This window comes from Oncorhynchus keta, chromosome 2 (assembly GCF_023373465.1).
Source record: "Oncorhynchus keta strain PuntledgeMale-10-30-2019 chromosome 2, Oket_V2, whole genome shotgun sequence".
Taxonomy (NCBI): domain Eukaryota; kingdom Metazoa; phylum Chordata; class Actinopteri; order Salmoniformes; family Salmonidae; genus Oncorhynchus; species Oncorhynchus keta.
Window position 1 is genome coordinate 26602446 of NC_068422.1, and position 21295 is coordinate 26623740.

At 43.3% G+C, this 21295-nt stretch overlaps 1 protein-coding gene across 1 annotated transcript in view; it reads right to left on the reverse strand.

Moving 5' to 3' along the window:
• sfrp5 (secreted frizzled-related protein 5) overlaps positions 1–17936 on the reverse strand; it is a 37989-nt gene extending 20053 nt beyond the window's left edge. Inside the window, exons 1-2 of the mRNA XM_035794393.2 lie at positions 16757–17936; positions 1690–1767 (exon numbers count right to left, since the gene is read on the reverse strand). Of these exons, the coding sequence (XP_035650286.1) occupies positions 1690–1767; positions 16757–17345 (667 nt within the window). The 5' untranslated portion in view covers positions 17346–17936. The remainder of the gene's footprint in view (positions 1–1689; positions 1768–16756) is intronic.
• Between the last annotated feature and the right edge of the window lie 3359 nt (positions 17937–21295).

A 21295-nucleotide genomic window follows, 5' to 3' on the forward strand; every position in this document is an offset into this window, starting at 1 on the left:
GTACAGGGTAAAAGGGATCTTAAAGAAGGAAGGCTATCACTCTATTTTTCAACGCCATGACATACCCTGTGGACGGCGCTAAATTGGAGCCAATTTCCTCCTCCAACGGGACAATGACCCAAAGCACAGCTCCAAACTATGCCAGATCTATTTAGGGAAGAAGCAGTCAGCTGGTATTCTGTCTATAATGGAGTGGCCAGGACAGTCGGATCTCAACCCTATTGAGCTGTTGTGGGAGCAGCTTTACCTCATGGTACGGTACGTAAGAACATCAAGCCAATCCAATTTGTGGGAGGTGTTTTAGGAAGCATGGGGTGAAATCTCTTCAGATTACCTCAACAAATTGACAACTAGAATGTCAAAAGGTCTGCAAGGCTGTAATTGCTGCAAATGGAGGATTCTTTGACTATATTTCCAATTCATTTTGCAACTAATTTTATATATATTTTCATGGGAAACAAGGACATTTCTAAGTGACACCAAACTTTTGAATGGTAGTGTATTTGTATTTTGGTCAACAGTACCCCCAAACCAAAACATCTTCCTGCAGCCATGCATTGACCTCTATGTTGTATGGACGTTACTATCAGGACATTGCCTGAAATGTACCATTTAAAATATGAAATGGATCAAATTTACATTTAAGTCATTTAGCAGACGCTCTTATCCAGAGCGACTTATCAGATTGAGTAGATTAAATTGTTTAACAATTTACATTAAATAGTTTAAAAATGCACTTAAACTGAACTCGAACACAACCTGCTGACTAGATTTTCTATTTGTATTATTGTATCTTTCCTATTTGTAATCAGCGTTGGGGAGGATCTGATTACACGTACAGTACCAGTCAAAGGTTTGCACACACCTACTCATTCAAGGGTTTTTCCTTATTTTTTACTGTTTTCTACATTGTAGAATAATTGTGATAACATCAAAACACATATAAAACTGTCATTAGCCATTCCTGTTAAATGGGTCGTTCCACTTTTGCGTCCCTTTAAAATGAAAAGATTATGCACCAATATAGAATTTCAAGGCCTGTTATATTAAACGAATTGCCCTTTGTTAAAGACAACATGGAGAATTCAATAAATCAGATGTTTTAAATGTTCTGAAGATCATGATTTATTTCATGTGATTAGTGTCGCTCATTTAAGGTCAACCCTGTTACTGAACTCTTGTTATAATATATTTTTTCAAAAGAAACATGAAACATCTAATAGTGAAATAAATCATAATGTAAAAGCTGGTTCTACGATTTTTGGCAATTTGACACGTTTTGCACACAACAAGCTTCCATTCCTCATGTCACAAGGGGATTTATGGCTGAATTAAGATGAAATTGTCAACCCTGTTACCGCCAACCCTGTTACTTTATTTGGCACTTAAATAGGCCATTACTATATTATTTTGAGATGGGAAAACGTGTTTTTAATGAAGTTTAACATGTAGTCAGAATGTAAAAATTAGGCGAAATCAAACTTTTTTTCTCAAAAGGCACTGAATTGGTGGAATGACCCAACTACACACATCACACGTCACACTTCTGTGTGTGTGTGTGTGTTTGCATATGTTTGCGTGTGTGTGTGTGTGTGTGTGTGTGTGTGTGTGTGTGTGTGTGTGTGTGTGTGTGTGTGTGTGTGTGTGTGTGTGTGTGTGTGTGTGTGTGTGTGTGTGTGTAGTACTTACCAAAGTCACTGGCACAGTAATGTTCCATAATGGTGTCAGCTTTCAGTTCGTTGTCACATGGAGGGCAGGCTTTAGATGCTGGGAAGAAATAGAGAGAGAGATGAGAATGATTGATATTGTGGCAAAGGCAGAGGGCAGTCCCAACCTGAACTTGAACCTTGGACCTTCCGACTTTCAGCCCAACACCTTGGATTTCACACCAAGACATTCAAACCTCTTCACGACAAAGCTCTGTGTTGGGTTAAGATCGCTACGATATAATTAATTATTACTGAAAAATGCATGTATTAATTTCAGCTAGTGTAGGCAGTTGCTTATATACAACAGCCAGAGTACAGTAGAGTAGAGTGGACTAAAGGAGAGAAGAAGGCTATCGTAGAGCAGAGAATCAGCTTGTTCATACAGTGCATTCGGAAAGTATTCCCGCCCCCTTTACCTTTTCCATACTTTGTTACGTTACAGCCTTATTCTAAAATGGATCATTATAATAACAACACCCCAAAATGATGAAAACAGGTTTTTAGAATTGTTTGCTAATTCATTAAAACAAAAAAACAGAAATACCTTATTTACATAAGTATTCAGACCCTTTGCTATGAGATTTGAAATTGAGCTCAGATGCATCTTGTTGCCATTGATCATCCTTGAGATGTTTCTACACCTTGAGTGGAGTCCACCTGTGGTAAATTCAATTAATAGGACATGATTTGGAAAGACACACACCTGTCTATATAAGGTCCCACAGTTGACAATGTATGTCAGTGCAAAAACCAAGCCATGAGGTTGAAGTAATTGTCTGTAGAGCTCCGAGACAGGATTGTGTCGAGGCACAGATCTGGGGAATTGGACAAAAACATTTCTGCAGCATTGAATGTCTCCAAGAACACAGTTGTTTCCATCATTCTTAAATGGAAGATGTTTGGAAACACCAAGACTCTTCCTAGAGTTGGCCGTCCAGCCAAACTGAGCAACCGGGAGAGAAGGGCCTTGGTCAGGGAAGTGACCAAGAACCCGATGGGCCACTCTGACAGAGTTCCAGAGTTCCTCTGTGAAGATGGGAGAACCTTCCAGAAGGACAACCATCTCTGCAGCACTCCACAAATCAGGCCTTTATGGTTAATTGGCCAGACGGAGGCTACTCCTTAGTAAAAGGTACATAACAGCCCGATTGAAGTTTGGCAAAAGGCACCTAAAGATCTGATGAAACCAAGATTGAACTCTTTGGCCTGAATGCCAAGCGTCACGTCTGGAGGAAACCTGGCACCATCACCATGTGAAGCATGGCAGTATCATGCTGTGGGGATGTTTTTCAGAGGCAGGGACTGGGAGATTAGTCAGGATAGAGGGAAAGATGAACAGAGCAAAGTACAGAGAGCTCCTTGATGATAACCTGCTCCAGGGTGCTCAGGACCTCAGACTGGGGGCGAAGGTTCACCTTCCAACGGGACAACAATCCTAAGCACACAGCCAAGACAACACAGGAGTGGCTTCGGATGTCCTTGAGTGGCCCAGCCAGAGCCCGGACTTGAACCCGATCAAACCTCTCTGGAGAGAGCTGAAAATAGGTGTGAATCGACGCTCCCCATCTAACCTAAAAGAGTGTGAGAGGATCTGCAGAGAAGAATGGGTGACACTCCCCAAATACAGGTATGCCATGTTTGTAGAGTCATACCCAAGAAGACTCAAGGCTGTAATCGCTGGCAAAGGTGCTTCAACAAAGTTCTGAGTCTGAATACTTATGTAACCAGTTTTTGCTTTGTCATTATATGGTATTATTTTGTGTAGATTGACGAGGGAAATAAAACTATTTAATACATTTTAGAATAAGGTGTAACGTAATAAAATGTGGAAAAAGTCAAGGGTTCTGAATACTTTCTGACTGCACTATATATAGATCAGCCTGTGCTGTTTTATGCCCTAGTCTAGACTGAAGCACTTGTTTAGAAGCAGCCTGTCAGAAGTTATTTGCCGAAGAGGGAATATATAGCGCAGGATCTTGAGTGATGTTTTCACTGCAATTACTCTGGAGAAAATGTTTTAATTTGAGAAGTTGTATATTTTGGTGTTGAGGCGTGGCATGTGTGTTCGTATGTGTGTTTTTCTCATTACTGTGTGTGTGTGTGTTGGGGCTTAGATTGTGTGTGTGCGTGCGTGCATCTGTGTCTGTGTTCATGTTTGTGTGCATGTGTGTCTGTGTGTAAAAGGTAAATGGCTACAGTAACAGCTAAGTTTAATGAACAGTGATTTTGTTTGCAGAAGCAGAGAACCAGTCATACAGTATGTCCCAAACATGAAACACAAGTGTAGTCTGATAGGCTACAGTGGAAAAGCAAAGCAAATTACTCAAATTAGGCCTCTCGTCTCAGTTTAACTGTGTGTGTGTGTGTGTGTGTGTGTGTGTGTGTGTGTGTGTGTGTGTGTGTGTGTGTGTGTGTGTGTGTGTGTGTGTGTGTGTGTGTGTGTGTGTGTGTGTGTGTGTGTGTGTGTGTGTGTGTGTGTGTGTGTGTGTGTGTGTGTTAAATCACATGGTTTTATTAAGAATGTCTATGCAGTTGTCTTATGCCATTTCCTATAGAGACCGAAATTAGTTAATTGATCCACACGTAAACGTTTAGGGAAGAGAGAAAGAGAGCAAGAGGGGAGACAGCAGAGGTAAGGATGTGGTTGCCAATAATAGTATGTTTACCACTGTAACATACACTGAGTGTACAGAACATTAGGAACACCTACCTAATATTGAGTTGCACCCACTTTTGCCCTCAGAACACCATCAATTCATCAGACATAGACTTTATAAGATGTTGAAAGCAGGGATGCTGGCCCAAGTTGACTCCAATGCTTCCCACAGTTGTGTCAAGTTGGATTGGATTTCCTTTGGGTGTTGGACCATTCTTGATGCACACAGAAAACTGTTGGGCATGAAAAACCCAGCAGCGTTGGAGTTCTTGACACACTCAAACCGGTACGCTTGGCACCTACTACCATACCCCGTTCAAAGGCACTTAAATATTTTGTCTTGCCCATGGCAATTGATGTCTCAATTGTGTCAAAGCTTAAAAATCATTATTTAACCTGTCTTCTCTGCTTCATCTACACCAGTGGTTCCCCAACTTTTTATAGTCCCGTACCCCTTCAACATTCAAACTCCAGCTGCGTACCCCCTCTAGCACCAGGGTCAGCGCACTCTCAAATGTTGTTTTTGTCATCATTGTAAGCCTGCCACACACACACTGTACGATACATTTATTAAATATAAGAACGAGTGTGAGTTTCTGTCACAACCCGGCTCGTCAGAAGTCACAAAGAGTTATTATTGGACGAGGACGCAAATAATAATACAATAATAATAAAAAATGTTGCTCTTTATTTAACCCTCTTATATATAAAACCTTATTTGTTCATCAAACATTGTGAATAACTTACCCCACAGGTTAATGAGAAGGGTGTGCTTGAAGGATGCACATAACTCAGCAATGTTGGGTTGTATTGGAGTGAGTCTCAGTCAAAAATAATTTTCCACATACAATCTGTGCCTGTGTTTAGTGAGGGCCGAGAATCTACTCTCACATAGTTATGTGGTTGCAAAGGGCATCAGTGTCTTAACAGCGCAATTTGCCAAGGCAGGATACTCTGAGCTCAGCCCAATCTTGAAATCTGGCAGTGGCTTCTGATTAAATTACATTTTCACAGAACCGCTTGTTGCAATTTCGATGATGCTCACTTGTTCAGATATCGGCAAGTGGACTGGAGGCAGGGCATGAAAGGGATAACGAATCCAGTTGTTTGTGCCATTTGTTTTGGGGAAGTACCTGCGTAATTGTGCACTCAACTCACTCAGGTGCTTCGACTATATCACATTTGACATTGTCTGTAAGCTTGATAGGCCAGTCGTGTGAGAAACTCGTCATCATGCAAGCGGTCAGACAAGTGAAAATAATGGTCAGTAAAGAAAACATTAAGCTCGTCTCTCAATTTAAAAAAAACGTGTCAATACTTTGTCCCTTGATAACTAGCGCACTTCTGTATGTTGTAAAAGCGTTACATGGTGCTGTCCATATCATTGCATAGTGCAGAAAGTACATGAGAGTTCAGGGACCTTGCTATAACAAAGTGAACCAGTTTCACTGTAGTGTCCAAATCGTCTTTCAAGCTGTCAGGCATTCCCTTGGTAGCAAGAGCCTCTCAGCGGATGCTGCAGTGTACCTAAGTGGCGTCGGGAGAAACTGCTTGCACGTGCATTATCACTCCACTATGTCTCCCTGTCATGGCTTTTGCCATCAGCACAGATACCGACATGAGCAACAGCTATGTTTGTCTACATATGGACCGTTAGTGGAATTCCCATGAGAGAGTGACGGTTTTATTTGTGGTACCTTCCGACGGATTTGCGAGCTGAAAAACATCCCCACAGCATGATGCTGCCACCACCGTGGAGATGGTGCCAGGTGTCCTCTAGATGTGACGCTTGGCATTCAGGCCAAAGAGTTCAATTTTGATTTCATCACACCAGAGAATCATGTTTCTCATGGTCTGAGAGTCTTTAGGTGCCATTTGGCAAACTCCAAGCAGGCTGTCATGTTCCTTTTACTGAGGAGTGGCTTCCGTCTGGCCACTCTACCATAAAAGCCTGATTGGTGGAATGCTGCAAAGACAGTTGTCCTTCTGAAAGGTTCTTCCATCTCCACAGAGGAACTCTAGAGCTCGAGTTCTTGGTCACCTCCCTGACCAAGGCCCTTCTCCCCACAATTGCTCAGTTTGGCCAGACAGACAGCTCTAGGAAGAGTCTTGGTGGTTACAAACTTCTTCCATTTAACAATGATAGAGGCCCCTGTGTTCTTTGGGACCTTCAATGCTGCAGACATTTTTTGGTACTCTTACCCAGATCTGTGCCTCGACACAATCCAGTCTAGGAGCTCTACGTACAATTTCTTCCAACTCATGGCTTGGTTTTTGCTCTGACATGCACTGTCAACTGTGGGACCTTTCCAAATCATGTCCAATCAATTTAATATACCACAGGTGGACTCCAATCAAGTTGTAGAAACCTCTCAAGGTTGATCAATGGAAACAGGATGTACCTGAGATCAATTTCATATCTCATAGCAAAGGGTCTGAATACTTATGTAAAAATTGCAAGAATGTCTAAAAACCTGTTTAGCTTTGTTATTGTAGGGTGTGTAGATTTAGGAGAGAAAACATTTATTTAATTCATTTTAGAATAAGGCTGTAATTTAACAAAATGTGGAAAAAGTCAAGGGGTCTGAATACTTTCCCAAATGCACTGTATATTACCTGATTGTTAATTTAAATGCATAATAACAGAGTGTATTTGGACAAGGGAAAAAATCACAAGTCAAATTTCTTTAAATTCACGATTGCTATGGGAATATCTAATTAAAAGCAACTTATTATTCAATTCACTTACATCACACAACAATATAGTATGGGCCCTGGTCAAAAGTAGCACACTATATAGCGATTAGGGTGCCATTTGGGACCTATTCACTGACTGCAGCCAGCCCAGTCTAATTGATTTCCCCTGTTAATGAATAAACAGGACAGAGCGTTGGTTGTGCTGTATAGAAGGAATGTATTCTCCTGACACAAACCCTGGCACTGAGACAACTGGGCAGCCAGCCAACACACCACAACCCCAGAGAAATTACAATCTATTACTCTATGGGATGAATAAGATGCAACAGCCTCCAAGTGAATCGTTCAAAACAGGCAGAGCAGAGAGGGAGAGAGAGAAGGGGGGAGGAGAGAGAGGCTGTGTGTGTGTGTGTGTGAGAGAGAGAGATGAGTGAGAGAGAGAGAGAGAGTGAGAGAGAGAGAGAGAGAGAGAAACTGTCATTCCACCGTGAAGGTTCCCATGCATTAACACAGTGAGGCCTGCTACACAGAGGGGGTCAAGGCTTTAATTGTGTGTTGCTGACAATAAGACAAGGGCACGCACACACACACACTGAGGGTTTCTGTGTGACTAAAGAGTTCACCTCGATGCGACCCAGTGCAGTGAGGCATGTTGAACTCTGACCCCTCTCATTATCAGGCCAGACGGCTAGTTAGGACCAGGTGATAACCTCCAACCTTTGACTTTTGACCTTTGGAGGTGAACGGGCTGGCCTGATAATGAATGGACTCTCTCTCACTCCCTCTTACTTTCCCTCTCCTCCCTCTCGCTCTTTATTTAGTTCTATGAGTACATGTTTGCATGCATAAGTATCTGCACATGGCAGTACAAACTGGACAGGGGTCATGTAAATACACTAGCCTCTAATCATTTCGTTAAAGTGGTCAGTGTATGTTCTAAACATTGACAGAGAGTCAGCACTGTCATAGCCAGTTCTCAGATCTATTTGTGTTGTATAGGTCCTAACGTTGCTGTATGACCAGTGACCATAGGAGTTGGCAGGACTGATCTGGGACCAGTCTAACACTTTCAGGTCACCAATAGCACAATGCCCACTAGTCATACTGCTGAGCTTATGTTAAAAGGGAACATCTGATCCAACGCTCTGAACACGGAACACTGGCCATGCCTTTGGAGAATATTATTTCTGTTCTGTAGAGGACACACACCTACACACACACACACTGTGGGTATAGGATTCCTACAGATGCGAGAAGCGTGCTGTATTTTAGTGGTCCCAGGGGTCGGCCTGCGGGGCGATGTTTAAACTCTTCTCTGTCTGTGAGCATGGTGCATTTAACCAGATGTTAGCCTCACTGACATAAATCACATGCTGTATTTCATGTGTGTGTGTGTGTATTTCATCCCCGCCACAGCAGCGTTTTATGTCAGAAGTGTCTCTGCTCGTAAGTTAAACGGCCCAAATGAGCCGTGAGATTGTGACCTGTGCATAGTTTATCCATAAAAGCCCCTCTGATACATGGGAGTGTGTGACTGTGTGTGCAAATATGAGTGTGTGTCTATGAGTGTGTGTCTATGAGTGTGTGTCTATGTGTGTGTGTGCGTGTATATGCATGTGTGTTTACATGTGTGTGCGTGCGTGTTTGTGAGGGTGCATGTGTGTATGCATGGGTTCGTGTGTGTGTGTGATACTGCACACTCTGTTTAGGATCAGTGTTATTCAATCTGACAGTAGACAGCAGGCCAGTCATCACACACTCAGTGACCAACAAGATGTCACTGTCTCGCTTCAGTATCCAACGTTTGGGGGGGATAAACATCACATTTTGACTGGTTAAGTTAAATGTTAAGGTTAGGGTTAAAACAGGAAAAACTTGACGGTTAAGTTTAGGGATTAATTCCGACTGGCTAAGACAAGGGTTAAGGGTTGGGACAGGGTTAGGGTTAAAACAGGAAAAACTTGACGGTTAAGTTTAGGCATTGGGCCTCTCGAGTGGGACAGCGGTCTAAGGCACTGCATCTCAGTGCTTGAAGCGTCACTATAGAAGCTGGTTTGATCACAGGCTGTGTCACAGCCAGCTGTGATCGGGAGACCCATAAGGCGGCGTACAATTGGCCCAGTGTCGTCCGGGTTAGGTGAGGTTTTGGCCGGCCGGGATTTCCTTATCCCACCGCGCTCTTGCGACTCCTTGTGGCGGTCCAGGCGCCTGGAAGCTGACCTAGGTGGCCAGCAGGATGGTGTTTCCTCCGACACATTGTGTCAAGAAGCAGTGCGGCTTGGCAGGGTCGTGTTTCGAAGGACGCCTCTCCCGAGTACATAGGGCAGTTTCAGTGATAGGACAATTGGAAATTACGTAAATGGGGAGAAAAAGGGTTAAAATAAATAATAATAATACGTTTAGTCATTAGTTTCGACTGGCTAAGGTTAAGGGTTAAAGGTTAAGGATAGGGATGAGTTAAAACAGAAAATAATAAAAACAAGTGTCCTAGCCTACCAGCTCTCACAGCCTCACGTCAGAGTTAGATGTTCATTCATGTTTCTCAAACATCACATTTCTAAGTTATTCAAAGTGTTTAAGCTTAAGTTTAGGCATCACCCTGGAATTTTAAGGTTAGGATGACAGGGCTTTCCAGACCTCCCTCTCATCTCTCTCTCTCTCTCTCTCTCTCTCTCTCTCTCTCTCTCTCTCTCTCTCTCTCTCTCTCTCTCTCTCTCTCTCTCTCTCTCTCTCTCTCTCTCTCTCTCTCTCTCTCTCTCTCTCTCTCTCTCTCTCTCTCTCTCTCTCTCACACCTCCTTTTCACCTCACCTCATCTCTCTCTCTCTACCCTCTAGACCCCCTCATCCCATTTCTCGAGTGAGCTGAGTACGTCTCACAAAGTGGTTATCAAATCCTGCTCCAGCTCTGCACCACCACTGAGTAACACCCTACAACACAGTACACATGCACACTTGCACTGTCAGTCCAATCCTCTTCTGCTTGTTATGCTTTCATACACTCCAGCCTCCCTGTTCCGCTCTCTCCTATAACAACCCCAAAACCCATGGTCCTGCCAGGTACCGCTGCTTGTTTGTGTTGCCTTGCTATCTCTAGGTGTCAGTTTCATGTAATCGCACACCCAGTGCCCAAACACACACACACACACACACACACACACACACACACACACACACACACACACACACACACACACACACACACACACACACACACACACACACACACACACACACACACATAGCACACAAACACCACAAGCACACAGACACACAGTTGGACATTGGTAGTGCTCCTCTCTCTCGATCTCTCTGGCACTCTCTCTGAAGCGAGAGGTGGAAAGTGAATCTAACTCTGTTGTGCTAGTTTCTACACCAGCTCCCTAACTGTGTTCCCTTTCCTCTTTCTCTTGCTCCCTCTATCTGTCTTTCCTGTCTCTCTCTTTGTCGCTCTCTCTGTCTTTCCTCACTCTTCCTTTTTCTCTTGTGTATGTGTACGTGTGTGTTTGTATGTGCGTGTCTGAACGTGCACATGTATGTGTGAATGAACATGTATGCGTGCGTGCGTGTGTGTGCGTGTGTGTGTGTGTTTGTGTGTGTGTGTGTGTAGCTGTGCTATATCATGCAATTACAGAATAGCTGGTATCTGGTTCTTGCAGACAGACAGGAGAGATCCCTCTGAGTGATAAAAAGTCAGAAAGACGATACAGGGAAGAATGATCTAGAGGTTTCTAAAGACCAACCATTCATTACACTTTGAAGTGATTTTAGAGCTCTGAGTAGAGGAACAGAGGCTATGAGAAAAAAGTTGAACAAATAATCACTACCTAAAAATATAAATAATGTGCTTTGATTTGTTCCATTAAGGCCACCTGTTTATGTGCTTAAATTTTAAAACTCTGAAGTTCCCCCTCAGTTCTCCAGATACTATCGGGGACATCCCGAGACCAGACCAAGTAGTGTATGTATGAGATACCTCTAAGCTGGTACTCTACCATGTTGGAAAAATTGTGACTTCACCGTTGGGCAAAACATTTCAAAGATTTTACTGAGTTTTACAGTTCATATAAAGAAATCAGTCAATTGAAATAAATTAATTAGGCCCAAATCTATGAATTTCACATGACTGGGAATACAGATACTGTATGCAGTTGTTTGTCACAGATACCTTAAAGGTAGGGGCGTGGATCAGAAAACCAGTCAGTATCTGGTGTGACCACCATTTTCCTCATGCAGCACAACACATCTCCTTCGCATAGAGTTGATCAGGCTTTTGATTGTGGCAAGTGGAATGTTTCCCTACTCCTCTTCAATGGCTGTGCAAAGTTGCATCCCAAACATGCTCAATAGGTGACATGTCTGGTGAGTATGCAGGCCATGAAAGAACTGTGACATTTTCAGTTTCCAGGAATTGTGTACAGATCCTTGAGACATGGGGCCGTGCATTATCATGCAGAAACATGAGGTGATGGAGGCGGATGAATGGTACGACATTGGGCCTCAGGATCTCGGCATTCAAATGGCCCTCGATAAAATGCAATTTTTTCAATTTTCCGTAGCTTATTCCTGACAATACCATAACCCCACCGACCACCATGGGGCAATCTGTTCACAACGTTAACATCGGCAAACCACGCACCCACACATGCCATATACGTGGTCTGCAGTTGTGAGGCCGGTTGGACGTAATGCTAAATTCTCTAAAACGGTGTTGGAGGTGGCTTATGTTAGAGAAAGGAACATTTAATTCTCTGGCAACAGCTCTGGTGGACATTCCTGCAGTCAGCATGCCAATTGCACACTCCTTCAAAACTTGAGACATCTGTGGCATTGTGTTGTGTGACAAAACTGCACATTTTAGAGTGGCCTCTTATTGCCCCCAGCACGAGGTGCACTTGTGTAATGATCATGCTGTTTAATCAGCTTCTTGATATGCCACACCTGTCAGTAAAGTGGATGGATTAACTTGTCAAAGGAGAAATGCTCACTAACAGGGATGTAAACTAATTTGTGCACAAAATTTGAAAGAAATAAGCTTTTTATGCTTATAGAACATTTCTGGAATATTTTTTTTCAGCTCATGAAACATGGGACCAACACTTTACATGTTGCGTTTATACTGTATGTTCTTTCAGTGAAGATTGCGTCTTTAGAGGAGTTTCGTAGCAGTTGTGTGTTAGAAGGATTATTATGGTGTGTCTGAAACGTTGCAGGGTTAGGTGTGGTATCAGACTAAGAGGCTCTCGGTCACATGGAGCCGGTACATCAGAGAAGCTCTGGATCTTAACAGCATGTCAGCAGCCTCTAACCCGCCAGGCTAGAACTGATAAGGGTTCAATCTGCTTCACACACACACACACACAGGCACACACACACGCATGCACACACACACACGCACGCACGAACAAACACACACACACACACACACACACACACAAAGACACAGACACACAAAGACACAGACACAGACACACAAAGACACACACACACACACGCTCGTTTGCCAAGCGTAAATCTCAAATGCTCCACTCTAACAGGATGGAGACATACACCGGGAGCAATATTCAATCAAAAGCTGTGACCAGGTTTCCAGAAAAAAGTCAAAACTGTATTTTGTTCTTGAAATCGTTTATTTTTATGACACTGACCCTGTGATCAGTATTTAAAAAAATGCATTAATCTGAACACAACAGTGTAAAATATTTATATAAAGCGTTTATTTTATTTGTACCAATATTTGGGTATTTCAAAAGCAGCATATGTTGTAATATCACATTGTGTGCTTGGACTTTGCAACTGTATTGTAACTATTTGACCATGAACCAGTCATCGAAATTAAATGTACACTCTGAAGTAACCTATATATTATCATTTGAATAGATAAACATGTGGTTTTCCACATAAAAAGATAAAGTTCAGGTACAATTCATGCCGTCTACTTTCCAAGGACCATGTAAAAGAGTGAGTTATGGCTCAGGGAAGTGAATATGTCACATAGTTGATTCTAGTCCTATAAAAACACAACACATATTTTCATAATGGAATATGATCTGCATCCAAAATGGCACCCTATTCTCAATATCGTGCATGGTTTTTCAAAAGCAGTGCACTACATATGTAATAGGGTGCTATTTGGGACACACTTCTCTCCTCTACATGAGCTCAATGAAACAGCTTCTATGAATCTCTGTCTTCCAATGCTATCAAATGCCTTCCTTTCACACCGCCTGCAATAGAGAGAGTGTGTGTGTGTGTGTGTGTGTGTGTGTGTGTGTGTGTGTGTGTGTGTGTGTGTGTGTGTGTGTGTGTGTGTGTGTGTGTGTGTGTGTGTGTGTGTGTGTATGTTCGTAGACACTTGCTGAATGAGTTTTCCCTGAACACTTCATATTTCCTGATGAAACATGAAAGGTTTGCAGACTTTATGTTATCATTCAGAGTTCAGACTGATTAAAACTGACACATGTTTTCCTAGATTAAGTCGGCCATATGTCTCTTTCATCCTTCTCCTATCCACACTTTACATTGTCCTCCTGTTCTTCTCGGCCAAGTTTGTCTGACTCTATTAAGCCAGTTTCTTGTCTTTGTACTCTTTAAAATAGATTGTTCAGTCTGAAGCATAGAACCAGAAGGATTCTAGTATTACATAGACCGATTATATTCATATTGCCTGAGATGGTGAACTGTAGGTGAAAACCTGGGCCCAGATTCACAAAACCTTCTTATTAAGACATTTCTTATTAACTGCCATTTTCTCCTTAACTATAGACTTATTAAGAAAGATAAGCAATGTTGCTATTCCTCAAAAAGGTTATTATGTTTATCCTTAAGCAAAAAGTAAGGAAGAAAATAAAGTTGTTGGAAATGTTCTTAATTTCAAGATAGATAAACCCTTGTTTTAAACTCAGGGCAGTGATAAACAAATCTCATGAAAGCAAAGATGTTTAATTCACTCACAAACTTCAGCTGAAAGTTTCAGTGTTGACTATTTTAAACCCAATAACATGTTTTACAACAGTAATCTCAGTGCTAGCTGGATATCTAGTTAGCAACAAACATCATAAGAAGATTTGTAAAAAGATATTTGAGAAGTTCGTAAGAAAATCATAAAATCTTAAGATATTGTTGAGGAATTGCACTTAAGAACTATCTTATGAACTTCTTTTTCTTAAGATGTTTTGTAAGTTTTTGCGGAACAAGTGTTTTGTGAATCTGGGCCCTGGTTCTAAATTGACCAACCTGGGTAGCAAAGTACAAAACAAAACATAATATATAATAATATAATAATATATAATATATGCCATTTAGCTGACGCTTTTATCCAAAGCGACTTACAGTCATGTGTGCATACATTCTACGTATGGGTGGTCCCGGAATTGAACCCACTACCCTGGCGTTACAAGCGCCATGCTCTACCAACTGAGCCACAGAAGGACCACATGAATGAAGGAATGAATGAATGAAACGTTCTCTTTCCCATCCTCATTGAAACTGGAAGGGAACCACTCTCTTTTCTTTACTTTTTTCTTTTACTTTACTTCCCTCACAACCTCCCCTCTCTCACTAAACTCTCTTTCCTCTCTTTCTCCTCCCCTCTACTTTTTCATTCTCTCTCTAAAGTCCACTCGTTCTCTCCTTCTTTCCATCACTCTCTCACCTCCCTCTTTTTCTCTCTCCTTTTCTTCCTCATTCTCTCTCTTACACCCCATTCTCCCTCACCCCCCCTCTCTAACTGCCCCCCTCCCCCCGTCTCTCCTTTTCTCTCTATAGACTAATTCGCCCTCAGTAATTAGTTGGCTAGTTAATTGGCTGTCTAACTGGCCGACCAGACAAAAGACAGAGCAGGCTTGGACAACAGAGACACAGAGGAGAGTGTCCCCTTCACATTCTATAGACTCCAGACTCACATTGACTCTCACACACAGTCTCTCTCTCTCTCTCTCTCTCTCTCTCTCTCTCTCTCTCTCTCTCTCTCTCTCTCTCTCTCTCTCTCTCTCTCTCTCTCTCTCTCTCTCTCTCTCTCTCTCTCTCTCTCTCTCTCTCTCTCTCTCTCTCTCTCCTCTCTTCTTTCTCCTCTATCTTTCTCTTTTTCTCTAGCTAGTTACTGTGCACACACACACACTCACTCTAAATTTCACACACACACAAACACACAGATCAGGGGTCATACAGTAGTGGATTTGGGAAAAGTGTGTATTTCTCTGTCCTGCACTCGAGTCGTAGCCGGAGAGCCCTCCACGCTGCCTGTCTCACTGTGCTTAATCTACTCCTGGCTAGTTTCTCACTAGACTCACTGTCTGTTGTCAGCACATCACTCATAACATATGAGATTTAATGCCATTTTCTATGTTACATTAGCAAAAATATAACTAATATGTCACTGTCAGTAAAATATGTCTCAAATGGTTAAATATCACAATTTTTACATATACTAAATGAAACCATGTTGAAATTAACATTATGAATGATGATAATGTATTCATCACTTACTGCATGTAAATGTAACATCTTATATTTCATGTTAGATCATTGTGAATAATAGTTCATCCCTACTTTCCATGAATTCTACAGGTATGTTACATAGTTTGTCTTGTGATTTTATTAAGGTTTTATTATAGAATAGCTCCCTGATCAGCCCAGTCACTGATAATGTTCAAGATATGTTGCTTGCTAAAATCAGTTAAAATATTAAAAGACAAACATGGTTTCATTCAGCATCTGATTTTGATATTTTGATATTTTCTTATTTTTTTGTTTTAACTGAGAATTTGTTTGGAAGCACATTTAAGTTTAGGGTCGGTTTCCCTGACCCAGAAAACCTACTCCGGGAGTTAAAAGCATGCAGAAGGCAGAATCTCTGAAAGTGTTTTCAGAGATTCAGGAATAGCCTTAGACTGTGCCTGGTATAAGGGTTTATCTGAAAAGTTGCTGTCACTGAGATCAGTCTGAAACTGTCAACTTGTTCTTCATTTTATTTTTTACACACACTAGCAGTTCTACTGTAGTCTGATACACAAACTGAAAATGTTTCCCTTGTCGACAGTAACTTTTATTTTAATCTCTGCCATTGCAATAACAATAAATCGTTGCAATATTTGACATGAAAACGTTCCCTTGGTCTTTCTTTAATGTCACTCTGTTTTATAGTGGAAGTTATATTGAACACATGGACATTTCATTGTGGTCTCTCTATTATTTCCAGCTTTCACATACAGTAGAAGAAACACTGACTTGCATATTAGCTGACCTAATGGAATATAATTCATTCTGATATCTAATCTGGAACATCACTATACTTCCTTCTCTAGCTACAGTATATCTTATATCAGTTACATTGACTTTAAAGGTGTATATTTGTATCTATAACTATCAAAATTGTTTCAGTGGTTTGTTCTTTCCTATCCAAAGATTATTCCTTCCATTACTTAAAATGAAACGTAAATCTTGTTCTACCATATCTTCTGTTCAAAGCTCTGAAGCAGGAGTAAGAGTTAACCTGCATTGGGGCATCTAGAGCCAGTGTGATGTGTGGAGGCACAAACAACATTCAACCTGACAAACAGTCAACTAAACAAGTTATTACTATAGGGAAGGGACAATTACCATGTCATTTGCAGGCAATCTTTTACACAAGTCAGCATACAGTCTCTAAACATGCAAGAAAAAATAAGGTTGTGAATAAGTGTGTGTGTGATCTTACCTGGAGCCGGGGTGGCCTGGTTCCCAGCAAACTGCATGGGGATACACAGATCATTATCAATAGGAAACTTATCACAGGTCAACATCTCTGGCCAAGGGAACCCGTAGGTTTCCATAACTGGGGCACAGCTATCCCTCACGGCCTCACACAGCGAGCGACACGGGTAGATGGGCCTGTCCAGACACACCGGGGCGAAAAGGGAACACAGGAACACCTGTGTATCTGCGTGGCACCGCTTGGCGAGGAGCGGCACCCAGCTACCCGCCTGCTGTTTGACCTCCGGCATGGTCTCGTGGTCCAGCAGGTTGGGGAGGCGCATCTTCTTGTAGCCCACGTTGTGACAGAGGCGTAAATCGGCGGGGATGTCCACACACTGCGGCTGCTTTGTGTAGAAACGACCGTTGTGGAAGTTGTCTGATTGCCAGCTGTAGTAGTCGTATTCGTCGGCGGTCGAGGCAGGAGAGGTGAGGAAGAGGAGGAGGAGGAAGAAGGACATGGAGAGGGACAGTGCCATGGTGGAGAAGGGGTTAGTGAGGAGTTGTGCCCGCTGCTGCCTGCTGTTATTGTGGTTCTTTTGTCCCTGTGCCATGTTGCTCTGTGCTCTTGGAGGGAGAAAGAAAAGAGGAACGTATCCAAATTGTCCAACGTGACTCGGGGCTTTTGGAGAATAAAGACTGTGCTGAAGAAATAAACTGTAATCCTTTTTTTCCTGGCCAAGAACGAGAGCAGGAGCTGAGACAGAAAACAAAAAGAAAGTGTGTATTCTGGTCTTCTTTCAACAGAGAGAAAATGTGTGCGTTAGTGTGTGTCCAGTCATCTCATCTCTGCGCTGGTAGAGCTGTGTGTCTCTGCCTCAGGTTGTTGTAAGTGGGGAGATAAGGGTGAGTCGAGGGTAAGACGAGGGGTCAGTGGAGGGTGAGTGCTGTGTGTGCCTCCTTTCCCACTGTCTAATTCTCTGTCTGTCAAATTCTAAACCTCTCTATCTCTCTCTTGCTCTCTTCCTGCAGTTCTCTCTATCTCACTCCACAGCTGTCTCTTCCTCTGTCTCTGCCTCCACCTCTCTCCTTCTCTCTCTGTCTGTGTCTAGCAGTGTGTGTGGAGCAGCTACAGTATATCAGCTAGTGGGATAGTTTCTCCCTGTATTCTGTCAGGTCCCCTAGCAGACTCCCAGAACACTCTCCCTCCCACTGGCCCCACACAGCTCTGGCTCAGCTTATCACAGGCCTCACACAGTGCTACCTCAACCAATCAGAGACCAGGGGGAGGTCCTGAAGGGGGATGAGATTCTCCCCCCTCATCACCCTCTCTGGTGGACACTCCCTGAGGCAGAGAGAGAGAGTAGCACTAACAATGCCCAAGTGTGTGTGTGTTTGTGTGTTGTGGAGAGAGAGAGACAGATAAAGAAGGAGAGTTACAAATGTAGAGGGAGAGGTAGAGGGAGAACGAGAGAAAGCAGGAGAGATATAGGAGAGGGAGAGTAAGAAGTGAGAGAGAAGGAAAGCCCAATGTGTCAAGACTTTTCTACTCTCCATGCTCTCTCTCTCTCACACACACACAGAGAGAGAGAGTGGGGTGGCAGTGAAATGTTTGTGCACTATATTGAGAGTCAGGCAGGCTACAGCAGCTACAGGTGGCTAGGTCGTTTGGTTACACTCTGTGAGATATGCTAATGTCTATGGTGGTGTTGAATAGCGGCGCGCTGCCTTTCTGTCTCTTTCCATCAGTAACACTGACACACACAACACACAGAGGGGCCCAGCAATAGCATCAAAATGAATCCAATTCTCATTAATCTCTCATTCAAAGAACTCTAACTTAGTGGGTGGACTGGTGTGTTGGATTCATATGGATGTCCTCAATTAGGTGATTTTTCAGTGTTCTACACATTCTTCAGAGTCACCATATTGGGTGGACAAAGAAAGTACCAATGGATTTTAGAGTTATGTCCACTAATTAGGGGGGTCAAACACACACACAGCATTTAACCCAATGTCCATGCAACTTTGCTGAAACCTCCCCGCTGCCAGAACATATCACTGTCACTGTCCAGACACTCCATCAATACCACAATAAAGCAGGGTTAGAGATTGGGAAAGGGGCTTCAATCAGACACATTTGAATGGATTTGCGTTTGCATGTTCTTTGCATGCTAAAGCTGGTGAAAATATTATATATAGGGGTTCACAGCGAAGCCTACCTTTCAGTCAGTCAACTTCAGTATAACATACTATGGGGAGTTGCACTCTCGCGACATCGGTTGAAGGATCTACATTCACACCTGACAAGGCCAAGGAATTCGATGGCTTGCTGGAAGCCCCACCTTCCACAGGTGATAAGCCTGAGACTCAGATTCATTCATTCAATTATTCTGCTCTTCACCTTGGTGTGAAGAGGAACAATTCACACTACTTAAACAAACAATTGTTGTGCTAACTAAACTGTCTCTTAGTGCTAGATTGTGCTCACCTCCACAACATTGTGTGTTGAAGGTTGTGCTTGTTCTCATACGTTTCTAATCACAAACAATTAATTATTCTTCAATTTGCTGGTGCAATTGTCACGTTCTTTCAAAATCGAACCCAGAAGCAGACCAGGACAAGGAGAGTAGGAAGAAGGTGAGTATTTATTTACAAGTGAATGTGAATGGGTAGATATATCCAGGTGGCGTAGCGGGCAGCGGTGGTGAGTTGATGGGAGTAAATAGGTGGATCCAATGGGGTAGCGGAAACCTCCTCCGACCAGGCGGGAATGGGGTAAATGATCTGGGTGAGTAACTGAAGACAGAACAAATGGAGGTAAGTTTAAGGCAAGCAATACGTAAAAAAACAACAAAACAAATTCTATCCAACTTGAGGCTGATACTATGGCACAACATACTGTTCATGGCTAACGATCCGGCAGGGAATGGATGTCAAGTCAGAGCTTTTGAAGGGGAGAGGTGATGATCAGGACAGGTGTGCAGATTACTGATGGAATACAGGTGCGGGTGAACATCGATCTCCCAACAAGCTAATTCGCTCGGCAACCAGACAGGGTGCGTTCCAGGACACCGGAAACACACTCCAGGACAGAAACACAGGCAAACACAGACTCAGGAAGCGGGATTCGTGACAGCAATAGATGCAATAGGGTCGAGATCATGCCGGCAGTCATGGGGTTATAGCATTTCTCTGAAAGATACTCACAGTCTATGCTATGTGTAGTGTGTCTTGGCTTGGGGCATGCTTCGGCGGCCCTCGCTCGAACCAGTCCATGTGCACATTGCCACGTACTGTGTACAAACGTCCTGGAAGGACTCTTGAGGAAGAATGTAAGCATTCTTGAGGAAGCTTGAAATTACCGATGACCACTTTCCTTTCCCGGATGCCAGTATTGGCTGGGACAGAGGTGCTGGAAGAGGAGATGGATTGTGTGGTCGGAGCAAATGTCTTGTCTGTCTTGTCTGCCCGCGCCCAACCCGACTCCTGTGTGCTCTGTCGCCGATTTCAGGAGGCTACTCAAAGAGAGAGGGCGGCCAGGTTTGGTGGGTACACCCCGCACTGCTTGCCTCTCTTCCCAGACTTATTGATGAAGGGTCTGGTCCCACCTCGGTGAGCCGGTCCAATGTGAAGTTTTGAGACCGGGCTAGCTAAATGAGCACTGCATAGCGTTTTAATCAGGTTGGCTATCTCACTGAGGAAAGCTTGCTATTACTAGCTATTCCTGCCTCCCCACGGTGGAGTTTCTGAGGTAGCTCTCTTGTTTAGCCTATGTTCAGTCCCTGGGGTAACTCCTGGAACAAGGGGCCTTGGCAAGGGTCTGAGTGACCAGTGTGCCTCTCCACAAAAACATTACTGTGATTCCTGCCTGTAGCTCACTAGTCCATATGAGGTACAGATTATGGGCTCTATAGGCAATTAGTTGTTGGCAGCAGAGTCGTGCGGTCCAGTGTTGGGTGCCAACCGGTTCCCGGAACCCATCTTACAGCCTAAACCTAAACCGAGGGAGACTCGTTGTGACAGCAGTACCCCCAAGTGGCACTGGCAATTGGAATACGTCACTGATCGCCGGAGCCTTTGTACCCAGAGTGGGCCGGGCTTTAGGGAAACCTTGACACATAAAGACTGTTTTTTCAACTGAGTTCCAGTGTTCACTGGTGAAAAAAGTGTTTTCTCCTGCATGGGAGTTCGATAAAAAGTGTTCCCCATGTTCAGACACACGGTTGTTAAAGGTGGTGGAAATGGAAGAAGAACCAATCGCTCCCTTTTCACAAGGCGGCGTCCAGCCCCTTCAGATTGCACTTCACGGGAGTCTCGCTATCTGCTCCGACCAATGGTGTGCATGCGCAGTGTCTCCCTGTGAACATTGAGGTCAGGGTACAGGCTACAATTTGTTTTGTGTCCCACACGCTTCTGCAGCGTCATCACGTTGAGGTCCCGTGGCCCCAGTGCCCATTTTGAGGGAGAAAATATCCTCTCGAATCCAGAAGCATGCATTCCGAGTGGTTCCTATGTCGAACACCCGGGACAGCCGGTGTTCCTTGTAACTAAAAGGGAAGGG